At 30.7% G+C, this 19547-nt stretch overlaps 1 protein-coding gene across 1 annotated transcript; it reads right to left on the bottom strand.

Moving 5' to 3' along the window:
- Window positions 1-201: 201 nt before the first annotated feature.
- Window positions 202-693, bottom strand: LOC132938267 (uncharacterized). Its single transcript, XM_061005004.1, has one exon. The coding sequence runs from the start codon at window positions 691-693 to the stop codon at window positions 202-204; it is 492 nt and encodes a 163-aa protein (XP_060860987.1).
- Between the last annotated feature and the right edge of the window lie 18854 nt (window positions 694-19547).

Here is a 19547-nt window from a genome sequence, read left to right as displayed (position 1 = left end):
TCTTTCTCTTCATACTATCACTACTCAATTAGGCTTAAAAAGTTAAAACAAAAATTAAAAATTTTTTTTTTTATTTAAAATTGAAAATTAACGTTACATTAACTTGCTGAAGTAATATATACGTATATGAGATATAATAATTGATGCACAATGACAGCATGGTGTTATCGTGTGTTAGTTCGAAATCATGGATACGCCTAGTCATTCAGCCATACCAAGTGAACGTCTGCTTTTACGCGATATAGACCGGGCCACACTAGCAACAACCTCAGTTGCCTCCACGGCGTCCAACGCAACTGTCACCATCGCCTCGATGGCGGTGACTTCAGCGTGCCCATTCTCCAAATCGACTGCCAACGAGGCCGCTTCCAACGCATTCATCGATGACCTGATTGCCACATCTGCAACCATGGTGGCATTGATGATATTAGTCATGGAAAAAACTTCCACTGCTTCACTCGATGCGTTCACAGATTTCAATTCTGATGGAAGTGACATCCGCATGTTTATGCCGTCAACGAAGCCCCTGTCAAATATTATTTTACGAGCCGCATGGTCCTGGATCAAGTCAGCCGGGCACGACTCACCTCTACTACCGTCGTAGAAAATATTTTGGTTAACGGTGTTCTCGGCGTCAATTGTAGCCTGTTGCTCGTCTGAATGGGACGTACAAGATGACGAAGAAGATGACATAATAACAAACAATGTCCGCAGTTTATTCTAAAATGAATTATTAACGATAATTAATGCCGGAAATATATTTTTACTAGTAATGACGTCATAATTGACAATGGCAAATATTTATTTATTAATTCAGATAGTAAATGGAAATACAAGAAATGACCAAAATTGATAGTCAAAGTGATCAATATTTATTTATTTATTTATAAGTATGTCACTAATGTCTACAAAATCTTGAAGGTATTTTGTTGAATATTATACCTACATTATTACTTTCAAAATATTTTATGTTATTTATTTTTACAAGGCAAATTTCTAGGAAATTTGATTTAATACATATGCTTTGCCTCTCATTGAAATGATCAAAAAAATTTTTGAAATAAAATTAATATTTAGCATCTGTATTTCCATGTCAATTATTTGCTTTTGGTGTAAGCGTCAAGTCAAAATTAGAACTTTAGACTAGTGTCTCCTATACCCTCTTCTATACGCGTACATGATATTTCCAACATTTTAGCTTCATTCAGACATCCTCCACGTTTTTTTTTAATTTGCACGTAATCTCAGCTTCTCAAATTTATTGTAATTCAATAAATATATTACCTATATAAAGTTTAATGATCAATAAATTGATAACCAGAATGGAAATTATCGACAAATTTACCAGCCAATTACGAAAATATATATTGATTAATGATTACTCACAATGACTAGTGTCCGCCAAAATGTACGGTAACAGACATAATATTATATATTATATAATATAAATATCTCTAAAAACTTGCTTTTCAAAACGCGTGACACAATTAAGGTAAGTAGATAGGTGCACGTTTTTATTTTTAGTTTTTAACAATTCTCTCTACCGATAGTCGATACGTAAGTAAGTGTAACATAAATTACCTAAAAATGTTAACGATTCGATTTTACGTATACCTATATAAATAGGTGTTTACTAACCTATATCTAACTGAACAATATATTATTGTACCGATCGCCATTCTATTGTATATGTGTTAGTATATTTAATGTTGTATAAAATTAATGTGGATTATACTTGCATATAATAAAATTCAAACGCCGAGATGGTAATTCTTATCCAATTCAAATTGCACTATTGTTTTATAATGCTATAATATTTGACAGCAAACAGCAACATGGAAAAAATAACAGCCCGCAGCTCGTACGCAGAATATTTTACTGTAATGTTGTAAGCGCATGCACGAAATATATTGCTCAATACAAATAGTTCAGCGAACGCCCCGGGAGTCATCGTGACACCGTGGTCGAACAATGGACAGAATGCGTAGGTTTAAGTCAGTGTTGCCAACAATCATTTAATGAAACACATTTGAAGTACCTTGCACGATTTAAGATAGTACTATCACAGAACAATATAGAAGCGAAACTCGATCAGCTGATTGGGGTCTTGGTTACCTATGATCTGAAGTCTGAACCTACGGAAAACATGAAAACGGTTCTACGCACCAACATGATGTTAGACCCATGGTTACCAATATTATGAAAACGGTTCCAAGACTATGGTGGGGTATTCTACGCGGGGTCGGCTTGTTTACCATTCCCTATTTCACGTATGCCGGGCGACCGTGTTCAAGGCCACAATCGCCCGATTCTGTCAATTCACGGAGTTTCGTACCCCTGGTACTATCTATACTATTGTGGCAACCACGATTTAAGATATACAGGTTACTCAACGACCCTATGCTGGCTATGCTCATACACAACAAAAGTGGTGCGTGAAAATGTCGGTTTCAAACAGCTGATCAATGATATGAGAAAAGCTACTAGCGCTCCAAAACGTAATATTGTAAATCTATATTGATATATTTTGTAGTACCAAGAAAAATCGCTATTTTATCTATCCAGGTAAGTAAGACAATACAACACTTGATGTATCAGGCAAACTATAATCATGATCATGAATATATTATTAGCAATTTAAATGATACTGACAGACAAATTAGAAAATAGGAAACTAAACGACTTAGAGTCAATTTCTAGTTTTGTTACGGAAATAGAATATTTATGTAGTCAAGTAGACAAGGATATGAAAGAAGAATATATTTGTGTTTACATTCTAAAAGTTATATGGGAACCTATATTACACGCAATTTCACTTCACGACCACAGTAACTTAAAAAAGTTAAAAGAAAATTTAAAAAAATATGAATTTATGCAATTCAGAATTAATTCAAGAAGCTCAGGACTTAGCGAATACACAGACATTTTTAACAAACAAGTAATGAAATTAAATACCGAAACAAAAGACAGCAACAAAGAAATTAAACGTTTATACAAAATTAAAATAAAAAATTAGAAGGAATAGACAGTTATTACAAAAACAAAATTGATCAACTATGTACCGAAATGAACAATTTAAAAAAATACGACAAGACAGTAAATTTTGAAGATAGATCACGCAACAGAGACAAAAGTCCATTTCAGATTACAAAGGCAGGAACAATTATAGGGAAAAAAGTCCTTATCCCGATAGGTATAACGACTATAAGTTCAGAGAAAGTAGTAAAGATAGATATAATAACCATAAATACAGAGATAACAGCAGAGAAATTAGCAATAATAGAGATAGGTCTTATTTAAGGGATAGGAAAAACTCCTACGACAGGTCCGGAGATACAAGCAGAAATAGATATAACAACAGAAATCGTGGAGATGACGCAAATAGAAAACAGCACAGTAGGGACAACAACAGGGAAAGATACTCAACACCGGAAAAATTTAATGGAAGAGAAAACGTAATATGCTACAAATGAAATGAAAAAGGACATTATGCAAACGATTGCAATTTTTCAAAAAACGAATAGCACCCGAGCTAAGAGAAAAATCGGAATATCTACCTCGGGGAACAAATAATATTAATTTAAAAATCGACACCTCTAAATTTAACAGAGATAAAAAAATTGAAAAAAATAATTATATTAATTTTGTAGAAAATTGGTACAAATCAAAAAATTCGAATAAACTAATAACTAATGAAGTAAACGACGATGACGAAAAAGCTATAGAAAACATCGTAACAATAAGTAGTTTGAACCCACTAAACAAATTTCAAAAATTCCTACTCAGCAATAACGATAGAACCGACTTCCTATGCGATTACAGTGAACAGACGGTAAATATTTTATCATTACGAAATGATATCGCAATCGGCTATTACACAAGTCAATGCCTTATTATGTCGAAGGGGATCGCATTACAATTTAGAAATAAATTCAACAACGTTTAAAATTTAATAAACCAAAAAAAAAAATAACCAAAATTGCTTATTTGAAAAACGGAAGACAATGGGTTCTATATCTCATAACAAAAAATGAATATTACGATAAACCAGCGTACACTAACATTTTTAGACACAAAACATTCCAAATTAATTTCACACAAAAAGTATTTTGTGTTAACATTATTCAAGGGCCATATTTTTCTCATAGAAAGATTTGAAACCATAAAAATACCCAAATGAGAAGATACACAAGGTTCAGTATACAATGGTTTCATTTCCAAAAATTCTTTACCGATTATGTAACTTTCGTTATTTACTTTGAAGCATATTATATTCTCAATGATAACTATTTTTCCTGAAGTAAGACCACAAATATTATTTGCTTTTGATTGAATTTTAAATGTCATATTTTTAAATAATAAAGTAGAAAATTGAAAATCTGGACAACTATTTAAAAGAGGACCATTAGTATGAGGGTTTTTAAAACTTATGTTATCATTGTATAAAAAAGACATAGTTTCTTCTTCGCGAAAACATGTTATCTCATAAATCCTTCGAGCAATTTGTTGTAGAGGCTTGTCATCTTTCCGTAAAAGTTTTTTTATTTTTTGCATAAAATTTTCAAATTTGAAAGTACTAAACATATCCAATGATCCAAAGTTTCTTACATCTTGGACTATATGAAGTAGACCATGAACATTATGTGAGATATGGTGATGTCCATAAATAGTCTTAAAAGATGTAACAAAATGTTGAAGTAGCTGGTGGGCATATAGTAAATTTGGTGCTTCCTTGCATAAATTGTTTGAAGAAAGAATAGTGATTGCAACATGTAAAGTCATAAAATGATTGTATACTTCATCAGACAAAACATTTTTTAAGACAACTGGGCCACTGTACAGCAAAAACTGTCTAAACTCGGTTCCTTTCCAAAGCTTATAACACTCTAATGCTCTAGGTTTCCTTTGAAATTCTAAAGGCACATATGTGTGTATATTGTTATTTAATAAATTTGAAATTATTTTAATTTTTCGGAATTGCAATCTCACTTTAAGGCTATTACAAAACCATAAATTTATTAGCTTTTTAACAACACCTAAGCAAATTAAATGCAAATAGTCTAAAGGCACATTGGTAACAAGGCCTAATAATGGAATTTCATCAAGAGCGCTAGCACCTAAATGGTAATTTTCATCAGTCTTTAAAAAAAATTCATGATCGGTTCTTTCTTTTCCTGCCTTATCTGAAAAACAATTTCTTCGTTCACAATATTCACCTTCATCCCAGCATTTTGTACAACTTGAGTACCCAGTATGTCCTTTGACATTTAAAATATACAATTTTGCTGGTGCATCTGCACAAATGAGTTTTATCATACAAGGTAACTTTTTGTTATTAAAAAGTATACCATTTTCTATGACATGTTTGGATTCTACCACCAATCTTTCTAAAAACAAATGAGCATTTTCAGGTTTTTTAGAATGACCATGGTAGATTCCAATAATAAAAATATCTTTAAAACCAAAAACTGATCCTAGAATTGGCCATAGTTGACTGCCTGAGGATTTGCTAATTGGAAGCCCATCAATATTGATAACTAATTCAATAGTTCCATTTATTAGATGACCTTTAGTTTTCAAAAATTCTTGTATTCCATTTTCCAAACTATTATGCCAATAGTAACCAGGATAAACTTCTTTTATAATTGTAGTTCTAGTCGTATTTAATAAAGATCGACTGTCGGATGGTAAATCACTATGACAAGAATGAGTCTTTAAAATTTGAAGTAATTTATTTAAAGATTTATGCGTAATCTGTTCTGTAACAGCCCAGGTTGTTATTTTATTCCTAAAAGAATTTTCATTTTTTTCAGACAAAATATCATTTTGATTAGATGTAGTTGGCACAGGAAAAATACTCTTTGGTTTTAACAACTCATTACTATTTGTACTACAATTTGGGGGTTCTTCTGAAGAAAAACTTTTCTCTAAATCGTTGTTCAAGTCTTGCAATGAATCAGGAACAATATATTGGTCACAATTAAGAGAAAGAGTTGTTATAGAAGACTTAATAGTACAAACATCTAGACACAATTTTTTTGTTAGAAGTTGTGTATCATTGAAAATTCTTCGCCTTAATTGTCTGGCTGATATTTCATTATCTGGTCTTCTAATTCTATGCAAAAATTGATGTTATTAATAGTATACAAGCGTGTAACTAACAAATTAAACAATAAAACATATTGTTTTGGTCTAAATTTTAAATATTACCTATGCCTGGTGGTTACAATTTATTTTATGATTGTATTGACATATTTATTCGTTTATTTATTTTGTAATTAAAGTTGTGAAATTAGAAAAACTATTTTAGAATTTTTATAATATCATCAATTTAATTAAATTACTTATATTAACTATGCAGATACAAAATAATTTTAGTTTTCAAATATCTGCACATACCTAATACAGTAGGCAGTTCAATCGTTTTCACTATATAGTTTTTTCAGTTACCTAACACATGTGCAGACATAGACGTGCGCACGGGGCAACCCAGGCTCGACCGGAGATTTAGAGGCAGAGTAAATTGTAAATACCTAATATATATCCGTATTTTATAAAAGTATGTTTGTGAAGATCATGGACATTCTATTTGTCCTGATAGCTAATAAAATGAAACCAACTAAAACTAACAAAAGCATTGTGAACAATAACCATAGTTATTGTGTAACAATGTTTATAAGGTATAGATTGTTCTGACCTATACATTTATAATAAATATTATTGAAATAAATACCTTAATTCCATGATTCCAACATCTTCTTCACAATTACTTAAATCTGACATGGTTTTTATCTTAACTATATACCTAAATGTAAAATAAATAAAATAGGTATAAGTACTTAAGTTTGTAAATAATAAAAATGTGTCTAAACTCTAGTCAATTTTACCATAAATATTTAATAATATTATGTATTCTTCAGTATTTTATTTTAAACAATAATAGTTATTACTTTAATGCATTTAATATACTTAGGTAATATAAAATGTAATTCTCAATCGATATTGTTATTTAGTTGACATTGTGAGAGCTAATATTTATTATTTATAAAGAAATAAATTAGGTAATTGATAACTCAAATACAATCATTATTCAAATTTTCAAAACCACTATGCATCTATGCCCTTTTAATAGTTTTACCAAACTAGGAAAAGTTTTGGATGTAATTGAGCATATTATTAATTTCATGCCTAATTCAAGTTAGTTATCAATTAAAAAGTCGAATGTTTCAACTTCTTCAAAAAATCTTCTACGCTTAGTAGATTTACTAATATTATGGTTATACTTACAAACTGAATGTTCTAAATAATTATAAATATAGATATAATTAACTTTGTACTTACTTATATCACGCAAGACGCAATGGCGGAACGTGGAAACCTCAACGGAAAGTACAATCAACGAAAATTGACACACGTTCAGTAGCTTAGCGAAGTACAATAAATCCACAAACTAAACGGAAAACGTTATACGTAGATACAAAAAACAACACTAGGTATATACGCAAATGCAAGATACAATGGCGGAACGCTGAAACAGTGAAACATTCAAACCAAACATCAACGACAACAATCAACAACAACAAATCCAGAACTCACGAAACGAACCACGAGGCAAAAAAAAATGATTTTTCGTAACCGTGGAATATGGATACCTAGTGGAGCGTGGAGCGTCGCAGTGAAGCACTAAAATATAATATTAATAATTTTACAATGCGCTGCCGCCGCGCCGTTATACTCGTTAACTATAAACAATAAATTAATATTATATTAGATAGTACAATAGTAAATACTAAATACGCATGGTCACTCGTCGGTCATATCGTACCGCGCGGTATCGACGTCGTTCATCATGTGGGTAGGGTGAGGTATGCTTAGATCTAGAATATTCACGAAAATATAAAAATAGCTGATATTTCCAAACAAAAACAAAAACCTCAACCGGTCTGTAGGTACTCCGCGATAGCAACACGTATTGCTTAATGAATAATGCGCCATAATATATTCTATAGATTTTAGTATTGTTTACTTGTTAGTTCTTAGAACCATAATAGTTAATAATATAATATATTATAAATTATAATTATTTTAATATAGGAAGTTGATTGCAATAAAATGATTGCTACTTTAGATGTATAGAAATCGCAAAAAGTGCTAAGCACCTCATACACTACACAAACATTGATAATCAACATAATATTTATTGTTTATAATAAAATAACAAATTAAGAAGTACGAATACCTATATAATATCTTATACAAGGTTTATACAATACGTCAATATGTATAATAATAGTATTGATATATAGTTTATTCAATATTGATGTATTGATATATTAAAAATATAAATATAATTATATATATATTTACAATTTAACTCAAATTACTAGGTAGGTCTTGGGACGATTAAAATACATCCCATCGGGAAGTTCCAAATAGGTATCAATTGAGTACTACACGGGTGGTACCAGGGAGGTCGAAATGCAGCCCATCAGGAAGTTCCAGTTAAGCATCGATTGGGCGCTTTATAGACGGTACCCGGGAAGGTCTGTGCTGTTAGGGAGGTGAGATAGTTTCAGGTGAATGGACGAAACCAAGTCTACCGATAAAGAAGTCGGCAGGAGAAACCAACGAGGATGCCAAAGCACGTTGGCAAAGGCAGACAAACGCTTGGCAAAAAGCGGACGGTAAATGTCAGAAAATAATAGTTACCTCAGTGGACGATGATCCATTACAATATTTGATTAACTGTGAGACTGCATTGGAAATGTGGGAGAAACTGCTGAGTATTTACGAGCAGAAGTCTGAGGCAAGTATACATTTGCTTCAACAACAATTTTTTAGTTATTCAAAGGAGTTGACAGATGACATGTCGACGCATATTTCTAAATTGGTCAATTTAGGAAGGAAACTTAGAGTAGCGGGTGAACCAGTTACGGATAACATGGTTATGACAAAAATACTAATGACATTACCAAAAGAATATTATCATTTTTACAGTACTTGGGATTCAGTCCCAACGGGAAGTAAAAATATAAATAATTTAACTAGTCGGTTGTTGATTGAAGAATCACTGGTTATCCAGATCAAAGGTGAAGTTGGTGAACAAGAGAAATCGAGTGCATTTCCAGCCAAATTTCAAAACAGATCCGATGGAAAAAACGGCAGTTATGGTAAAGGTAAAAAGCAATTTACTAATAAAAGTAATGTTAAATGTTATTACTGTGGTAAAATTGGTCATTATAAAAGAAACTGTAAGCATTTTCTAAGTAGTATGAAAGGTGGGAAAACCGGTACTACAGGTACAAATTTAAATGCATTTGTAAGCGAGTCAAGGATAAATGAAACTACAACAGATACGTGGGTTTTAGACTCAGGCGCGTCGGATCATATGAGCGCGAACCTAGAATGGTTTACAAGTTATGAACCATTGAAATATACACAACAGGTAACAATAGGTGACGGAACAAATCTGTACGCAACAGGAAAAGGTAATATTAATATATTATCATACGTGAACGGTAATTGGAATAAAAATTACTTGGCAAATGTATTGCACGTGCTGGGATTAAAATTTAATTTATTCTCGTGCGGATCAGCGTTAGACAAAGGTTTAGAACTAACGTCAGACAATAAAACGTGTGTGTTCAAAAGAAACGGGATTCCTGTATGCATAGGCACAAGATGCGGTAGGTTGCTTGAATTACAGATCAAAGTCGAAACACCGTTGAAAGCTGAATGTTATGCGAACATTGCAGTAGAAAAACGATTAGAAGTATGGCATAAGCGTTTAGCTCACCACAATATTCAATACGTGAGGAATTGTTTGGCAAAACATAATATTGATTATTCAGCCAAGGACGATCAATTTGTATGCAGCGACTGCATAATCGGGAAACAACACTGTCAATCGTTCAGTAAAAGTGAGACCGAATATTTTAACGTCGGCGATTTAATACATGCAGATTTATGTGGACCGATGCAGTGGGACTCTATCGGTATGTCAAAATATTTTTTATTATTTAGAGATGACTACTCACGTTACAGAACGGTATATTTTATTAGAAATAAATATGAAGTAAAAAATATTATGGAAACATTTATAAAAAGTGTTAAAACAGAAACAGGATCTAAATTCAAAATATTAAGGACAGATAATGGGTTAGAATTTGTAAACAAGGATATTACAGGTATTCTACAGAAATATGGCATACGACACCAAACTACGGTAGCATATACACCGGAACAGAATGGGAAAGTCGAGCGTGATAACAGAACAATCGTAGAAGCTGCCAGGACAATGATATGTGCGAAAAATCTTGACGTATCATTATGGGCAGAAGCTGTGAACACAGCGGTGTATACACTTAATCTAACCGGAACGAGTTCACAGAATGGTAAGCCACCTTACGAGTTATATTATAAAGTCGTGCCAGATATTAAACATTTACGAGTTTTTGGTACTGCGGTATATACACACATACCAAAGCAAAAACGTCAGAAATGGGATCCAAAAAGTGAAAAAGGAATATTTGTTGGCTATCCGAACAGCACGAAAGGTTATCGTGTATGGTATTCAAAAACAAATAAAATATCCGTGTGCAGAGACATTATATTCGAAGACGAATGTAATAATTATGAAAATGTAATTGCTGACACATTAGAGTTTACAGACACTCAAATTAATTCAACGGGCGTGCGTGAGAAGGACGAAAACATAGTCGATGATAGAAATGTTATGGTTCTACGTGACAGGAATACACTTAAGAAGCCGGACAGGTATAATGTTCAGACTTTTATTGCTAACTGTGTCAGTCCATTGAATTATGATGAGGCAATTACTGGGTCAAACAAAAATGAATGGAATGATGCTATGAACGACGAAATTAATTCATTACACGAAAATCAGACTTGGACTCTAGTCGATTTGCCACAGGATAAAGTTGCATGACGAAATGCATGGGTGTTCAAAACTAAATATAAAACTGACGGTAGTATAGATAAATTTAAGGCCAGATTGGTCATTAAGGGTTGTTCACAGAAATATGGTATAGATTACCATGAAACATTTTCGCCAGTGGTCAGATACGAATCAATTAGGGCGATATTCGCAGTAGCAGCTGTGAAAAAATTAATACTACGACAATTCGACATCAAGACAGCATTTCTGTACGGAGGACTACAGGAAGAAATATACATGGTACAACCACCAGGATACGAAGATGGATCGAATAAAGTATGTAAGCTTCGGCGTAGTTTGTATGGCTTAAAACAAAGTCCAAGATGTTGGAATATACGCTTTAAGAATTTTTTGAATGCATTTGGTTTACAATGTACCGAAGCGGATGCATGTGTATTCAAAGCTGATAACAGCCAAATTATTCTTGCAATATTTGTTAACGATGGTTTAATCGCGGCAGATAATGAAGATATAATAGAGAAACTTTTAACAAACTTGGAGAAAGAGTTTGAGGTTAAAAAGGGAAACTTAGAATATTTTCTAGGTATGCAGGTAAACTTAATGAAAAATGGTTCATTATTTGTGCATCAGACAAATTATGCATGTAGCATAATTAATAAATTTAATATGCTGGACGCCAAGGAACTTTCAATTCCGATAGACAAATCACATACTATTGAACAAAAGGAAGAATCGGAGATATTAAGTGAAGAAATACCTTATAGGCAGGCAGTAGGTAGCTTACTGTTTTTATCACAGGTAACGAGACCAGATATAGCATATGCAGTAAACTTTGCTAGTCATTACTTAGCAGAACCAACTAAAGCTCATTGGAACTTGGTAAAATGGATTATACGATATGTCAAACGAACATTTAATTATGGCTTGTATTTTAATCACAATACACAACTGTCATTAGAAATATTTAGCGATGCAGATTACGAAGGTGACGTTCAGACACGACGTTCAACGTCAGGATTTCTATTCAGATACGGGTCAAGCATAATTTCATGGACATCGCAGAGACAACATTGTGTGTCATTGTCATCGACAGAGGCTGAATACATTTCGGCCAGTGAAGCTGTAAAAGGGATCATGTGGATTACGCGGTTGATAATAAGCTTATCAAAAACAGGTGATAAACAACCGGCATTATTCATTGATAATCAGAGTGGTATTCGTTTAGTTAAAAATCCGGAGTTTCATAAGAAGACAAAACACATAGACGTACGATATCATTTAATACAGGAGAAATACGAAGAAGGACAATTTCAACTACAGTACATTGGAACAGAGGACCAAATTGCGAACATTCTAACCAAGCCTTTGATTAAGGAACGATTCGAGAAATTGCGGTCAGCTGTAGGAGTGACTACAATTAAAGAAATTATTAATTGAGGGAGAGTGTTGATATATACAATTAATATTAGTATTCAAACCATGTAAACACACGTGCGTGTACAATGTCGTTTTCTAATAGATACTTATGCAGTTACGATATAGCTGTGTAACACCTTTACTATCGCTTTCTATATTATACACGGATACGGGATGGCCTCGATTGTTCATATAAATAGGGCCTTTGATGTATGAAATAATCTCTTGCACAGACGCGGTGTGTGTGTATAGTCACAGTTTAATGTCCAGTTGTACGATATTATATATTATACTTATACATAATCATATTGTCGTGTTATAACTTATTATATTAATGCTAACATCATTAGTCCACCAAGCTTCTACTTTCAACAAACATCACAAATAACTTTGGCCTATTTCGATTGGCAACGTTGTCAAAAATTCAATAAAAAAATAATATTCGTTTTTTCGTATTTTTACAGTTTTAGTGATACGTATTCATAATTTGCATGTAAAATACGACCACTAGGTCTAAATACCTAAAAAGAAATTCGTTAGATTTATCACGAACATTCAAAATCACCAAGAACTTTGGCCGATTTCAATTGGTAACATTGGCAAAAATGCAATAATCGAATAATTTTCGTTTATTAATATTTTTTACATTTCCCTGATTCGATTTCATAATTTGAAAGTAGAATATAACCACAAGGTCTAAATACCTAAACAGGAATTCGATAGGTGTATAACGAACATTCAAAATCACAAAGAACTTTGGCCTACTTCGATAGGCAACATTGTTGAAAATGCAATTAAAGAATGATATTCATTTTTCATATTTATTACATTTCCCTGATACGATTTCATAATTTGAAATTAAAATATGACCATAAGGTCTAACTACCTACTAAATACCTATACAGGAATTTGTAAGGATAATAACGATCATAGATTTTTACCAAGAACTTTGGTCGACCTCGATTGGCAACATTGGCAAAAATTCAATAATCGAATAATTTTCGTTTATTAATATTTTTTACATTTTCCTGATTTGATTTCATAATTTGAAAGTAAAATATGACCACTAAATCTAAATAACTTTAAAAGATTTTGTAAGGATTATCACGATCATTAATTTTCACCAAGAACTTTGGACAACCTCAATGAACAACATTTGCAAAAATGCAATAAATGAACAATATTCGTTTTTTAATATAGTTACATTTTCCTGATACGATTTCATAATTTGAAAGTAAAATATGACCACTAGGTGTAAATACCTATACAGGAAATTGTAAGGATTATAACAATCATTAATTTTTACCAAGAACTTTGGTCGACCTCGATTGGCAACATTGGCAAAAATTCAATAATCGAATATTTTTCGTTTATTAATATTTTTTACATTTTCCTGATATGATTTCATAATTTGAAAATCAAATATGACCACTAGTTCTAAATACCTTCAAAAAAATTTGGTAAGGATGATCACAATCATTAATTTTCACCAAGAACTTTGGACAACCTCGATTAACAACATTTGCAAAAATGTAATAAAAGAATAATATTCGTTTTTTCATATTTTTACATTTTAGTGATACGTATTCATAATTTCGAAGTAAAATATGACCGCTATGTCTAAATACCTATAAAGGAATTCGTAAGGTTTATCAAGAACATTCATAATCACAAAGAACTATGGCCTATTTTGATTGCCAACATTGGTGAAAATGCAATAATAGAATAATATTTGTTTTGTCATTTTTTTTATATTTTCCTGATACGTTTTTATAATATGAAAGTAAAATATGACCATAAGGTCGAAATACCTACTAAATACCTATACAGGAATTTGTAAGTATTACAACGATCATTAATTTTTACCAAGAACTTTGAACAACCTCGAATTAACAACATTTGCAAAAAGGCAAAAAAATAATAAGATTCGTTTTTTCATATCTTTACATTTTAGTGATACGTATTCATAATTTGGATGTAAAATATGACCACTAGGTCTAAATACCTTCAAAAGATATTGTAAGGATGATCACAATCATTAATTTTCACCAAGAACTTTGGACAACCTCGATTAACAACATTTGCAAAAATGCAATAATAGAATTATATTCGTTTTTTAATATAATTACATTTTCCTGATATGATTTCATAATTTGAAAATCAAATATGAGCAGTAGGTCTAAATACCTTTAAAAGGTTTTGTAAGGATTATCACGATCATTAGTTTTCACCAAGAACTTTGGTCAACCTCGATTGGCAACATTGGCAAAAGAGCAATAAAATAATAATGTTCGTTTTTTCATATTTTTACCTTTTAGTGATACGTATTCATAATTTGAAAGTAAAATATGACCACTAGGTCTCAATACCTATAAAGGAATTCGTAAGGTTTATCAAGAACATTCATAATCACAAAGAACTATGGCCTACTTCGATTGGCAACATTGTCAAAAATGCATTAATAGAATAATTTTCGTTTTTTAATATTTTTTACATTTTCCTGATTTGATTTCATTATTTTAAAGTAAAATATGACCACTAGGTCTAAATAACATAAGAAGATTTTGTGAGGATTATCACGATCATTAATTTTCACCAAGAACTTTGGACAACCTCGATTAACAACATTTGAAAAATGCAATAAAAGAATAATATTCGATTTTTCATATATTTACATTTTCCTGATACGATTTCATAATTTGAAAGACAAATATGACCAGTAGGTCTAGATACTCATAAAGGAATTTGTACGGATTATAACGATCATTAATTTTTAACGAGAACTTTGGTCGACCTCGATTGGGAACATTGGCAAAAAGACAATAAAAGAATAATATTCGTTTTTCATATATTTACATTTTCCTGATATGATTTCATAATTTGAAAATCAAATATGACCACTAGTTCTAAATACCTTCAAAAAAATTTGGTAAGGATGATCACAATCATTAATTTTCACCAAGAACTTTGGACAACCTCGATTAACAACATTTGCAAAAATGTAATAAAAGAATAATATTCGTTTTTTCATATTTTTACATTTTAGTGATACGTATTCATAATTTCGAAGTAAAATATGACCACTATGTCTAAATACCTATAAAGGAATCCGTAAGGTTTATCAAGAACATTCATAATCACAAAGAACTATGGCCTATTTTGATTGCCAACATTGGTGAAAATGCAATAATAGAATAATATTTGTTTTGTCATTTTTTTTATATTTTCCTGATACGTTTTTATAATATGAAAGTAAAATATGACCATAAGGTCGAAATACCTACTAAATACCTATACAGGAATTTGTAAGTATTACAACGATCATTAATTTTTACCAAGAACTTTGAACAACCTCGAATTAACAACATTTGCAAAAAGGCAAAAAAATAATAAGATTCGTTTTTTCATATCTTTACATTTTAGTGATACGTATTCATAATTTGGATGTAAAATATGACCACTAGGTCTAAATACCTTCAAAAGATATTGTAAGGATGATCACAATCATTAATTTTCACCAAGAACTTTGGACAACCTCGATTAACAACATTTGCAAAAATGCAATAATAGAATTATATTCGTTTTTTAATATAATTACATTTTCCTGATATGATTTCATAATTTGAAAATCAAATATGAGCAGTAGGTCTAAATACCTTTAAAAGGTTTTGTAAGGATTATCACGATCATTAGTTTTCACCAAGAACTTTGGTCAACCTCGATTGGCAACATTGGCAAAAGAGCAATAAAATAATAATGTTCGTTTTTTCATATTTTTACCTTTTAGTGATACGTATTCATAATTTGAAAGTAAAATATGACCACTAGGTCTCAATACCTATAAAGGAATTCGTAAGGTTTATCAAGAACATTCATAATCACAAAGAACTATGGCCTACTTCGATTGGCAACATTGTCAAAAATGCATTAATAGAATAATTTTCGTTTTTTAATATTTTTTACATTTTCCTGATTTGATTTCATTATTTTAAAGTAAAATATGACCACTAGGTCTAAATAACATAAGAAGATTTTGTGAGGATTATCACGATCATTAATTTTCACCAAGAACTTTGGACAACCTCGATTAACAACATTTGAAAAATGCAATAAAAGAATAATATTCGATTTTTCATATATTTACATTTTCCTGATACGATTTCATAATTTGAAAGACAAATATGACCAGTAGGTCTAGATACTCATAAAGGAATTTGTACGGATTATAACGATCATTAATTTTTAACGAGAACTTTGGTCGACCTCGATTGGGAACATTGGCAAAAAGACAATAAAAGAATAATATTCGTTTTTCATATATTTACATTTTCCTGATATGATTTCATAATTTGAAAATCAAATATGACCACTAGTTCTAAATACCTTCAAAAAAATTTGGTAAGGATGATCACAATCATTAATTTTCACCAAGAACTTTGGACAACCTCGATTAACAACATTTGCAAAAATGTAATAAAAGAATAATATTCGTTTTTTCATATTTTTACATTTTAGTGATACGTATTCATAATTTCGAAGTAAAATATGACCACTATGTCTAAATACCTATAAAGGAATTCGTAAGGTTTATCAAGAACATTCATAATCACAAAGAACTATGGCCTATTTTGATTGCCAACATTGGTGAAAATGCAATAATAGAATAATATTTGTTTTGTCATTTTTTTTATATTTTCCTGATACGTTTTTATAATATGAAAGTAAAATATGACCATAAGGTCGAAATACCTACTAAATACCTATACAGGAATTTGTAAGTATTACAACGATCATTAATTTTTACCAAGAACTTTGAACAACCTCGAATTAACAACATTTGCAAAAAGGCAAAAAAATAATAAGATTCGTTTTTTCATATCTTTACATTTTAGTGATACGTATTCATAATTTGGATGTAAAATATGACCACTAGGTCTAAATACCTTCAAAAGATATTGTAAGGATGATCACAATCATTAATTTTCACCAAGAACTTTGGACAACCTCGATTAACAACATTTGCAAAAATGCAATAATAGAATTATATTCGTTTTTTAATATAATTACATTTTCCTGATATGATTTCATAATTTGAAAATCAAATATGAGCAGTAGGTCTAAATACCTTTAAAAGGTTTTGTAAGGATTATCACGATCATTAGTTTTCACCAAGAACTTTGGTCAACCTCGATTGGCAACATTGGCAAAAGAGCAATAAAATAATAATGTTCGTTTTTTCATATTTTTACCTTTTAGTGATACGTATTCATAATTTGAAAGTAAAATATGACCACTAGGTCTCAATACCTATAAAGGAATTCGTAAGGTTTATCAAGAACATTCATAATCACAAAGAACTATGGCCTACTTCGATTGGCAACATTGTCAAAAATGCATTAATAGAATAATTTTCGTTTTTTAATATTTTTTACATTTTCCTGATTTGATTTCATTATTTTAAAGTAAAATATGACCACTAGGTCTAAATAACATAAGAAGATTTTGTGAGGATTATCATGATCATTAATTTTCACCAAGAACTTTGGACAACCTCGATTAACAACATTTGAAAAATGCAATAAAAGAATAATATTCGATTTTTCATATATTTACATTTTCCTGATACGATTTCATAATTTGAAAGACAAATATGACCAGTAGGTCTAGATACTCATAAAGGAATTTGTACGGATTATAACGATCATTAATTTTTAACGAGAACTTTGGTCGACCTCGATTGGGAACATTGGCAAAAAGACAATAAAAGAATAATATTCGTTTTTCATATATTTACATATTCCTGATACGATTTTATAATTTGAAAGTAAAATATGACCATTAGGTCTAAATACCTATAAAGGAATTTGTTAGGATTAAAACGATCATTAATTTTTACCAAGAACTTTGGCCGACCTTGATTGGCAACATTGGCAAAAATTCAATAAAATAATAATATTCGTTTTTTCATATTAGTACATATTAGTGATACGATTTCATAATCTGAAAGTAAAATATGACCATTAGGTCTAAATACCTTTAAAGTAATTTGTAAGGATTATAACGATCATTAATTATTAACAAGAACTTTGGCTGACCTCGATTGGCTACATTGTTGAAAATGCAATCGTAGAATAAAATATTATTTTATTGTTTTTTCATATTTTTTACATTTTCCTGATACGTTTTCATAATTTGAAAGTAAAATATGACCACTAGGTCTAAATACCTAGAAAGATATTCGTTAGGTTTATCACGATCGTACATAATCACCAAGAACTTTGGCCGACCTCGATTAGCAACATTGTTGAAAATGCAATTAAAGAATGATATTCATTTATCATATTTTTTACATTTCCCTGATACGTTTTCATAATTTGAAAGTGAAATATGACCACTAGGTTTAAATACCTATGAAGGAATTCGTTAGGATTTTCACGATCATTCATAATCACCAAGAACTTTGGCCTATTTCGATTGGCAACATTGGCGATAATGCAATAATAGAATAATATTTGTTTTATCATATTTTTTACATTTTAGTGATACTTTTTTATAATTTGAAAGTAAAATATGACCATAAGGTCTAAATACCTACTGAATACCTATACAGAAATTTATAAGGACTATAATGATTATAAGTTTTTACCAAGAACTTTGGTCGACCTCGATTGGAAACATTGGCAAAAATGCAATAAAAGAATAATATTCGTTTTTTCATATTTTTACATTTTAGTGATATGTTTTTATAATTTGAAAGACAAATATGACCAGAAGGTCTAGATACTCATTAAGAAATTTATATCAATTATCACGATCATTAATTTTTACCAAGAACTTTTGCTGACCTCGAATAGCAACATTGATGAAAATGCAAATAAAGAAAGATATTCATTTTTCATATTTTTTACATTTCCATGAAACGTTTTCATAAATTGAAAGTGAAATATGACCACAAGGTCTAAATACCTATACAGACATTTGTAAGGATTATAACGATTCTAAAATTTTGGTCGACCTCGATTGGGAACATTGTCGAAAATTCATTAATAGGATAATATTTGTTTTATCATATTTTTTACATTTTCCTGATACATTTTCATAATTTGAAAGTAAAATATGAGACCACTAGGTCTAAATACCTAGAGAGCACTTCCTTATGTTAATCACGAACATTCATAATCACAGAGAATTTTGGCCTATTTCGATTGGCAAC

This window comes from Metopolophium dirhodum, chromosome 2 (genome assembly GCF_019925205.1).
Source record: "Metopolophium dirhodum isolate CAU chromosome 2, ASM1992520v1, whole genome shotgun sequence".
Lineage (NCBI taxonomy): Eukaryota > Metazoa > Arthropoda > Insecta > Hemiptera > Aphididae > Metopolophium > Metopolophium dirhodum.
The sequence above is the reverse complement of the archived record's forward strand: the minus strand, read 5'-3'. Positions and strand labels throughout refer to the sequence as shown.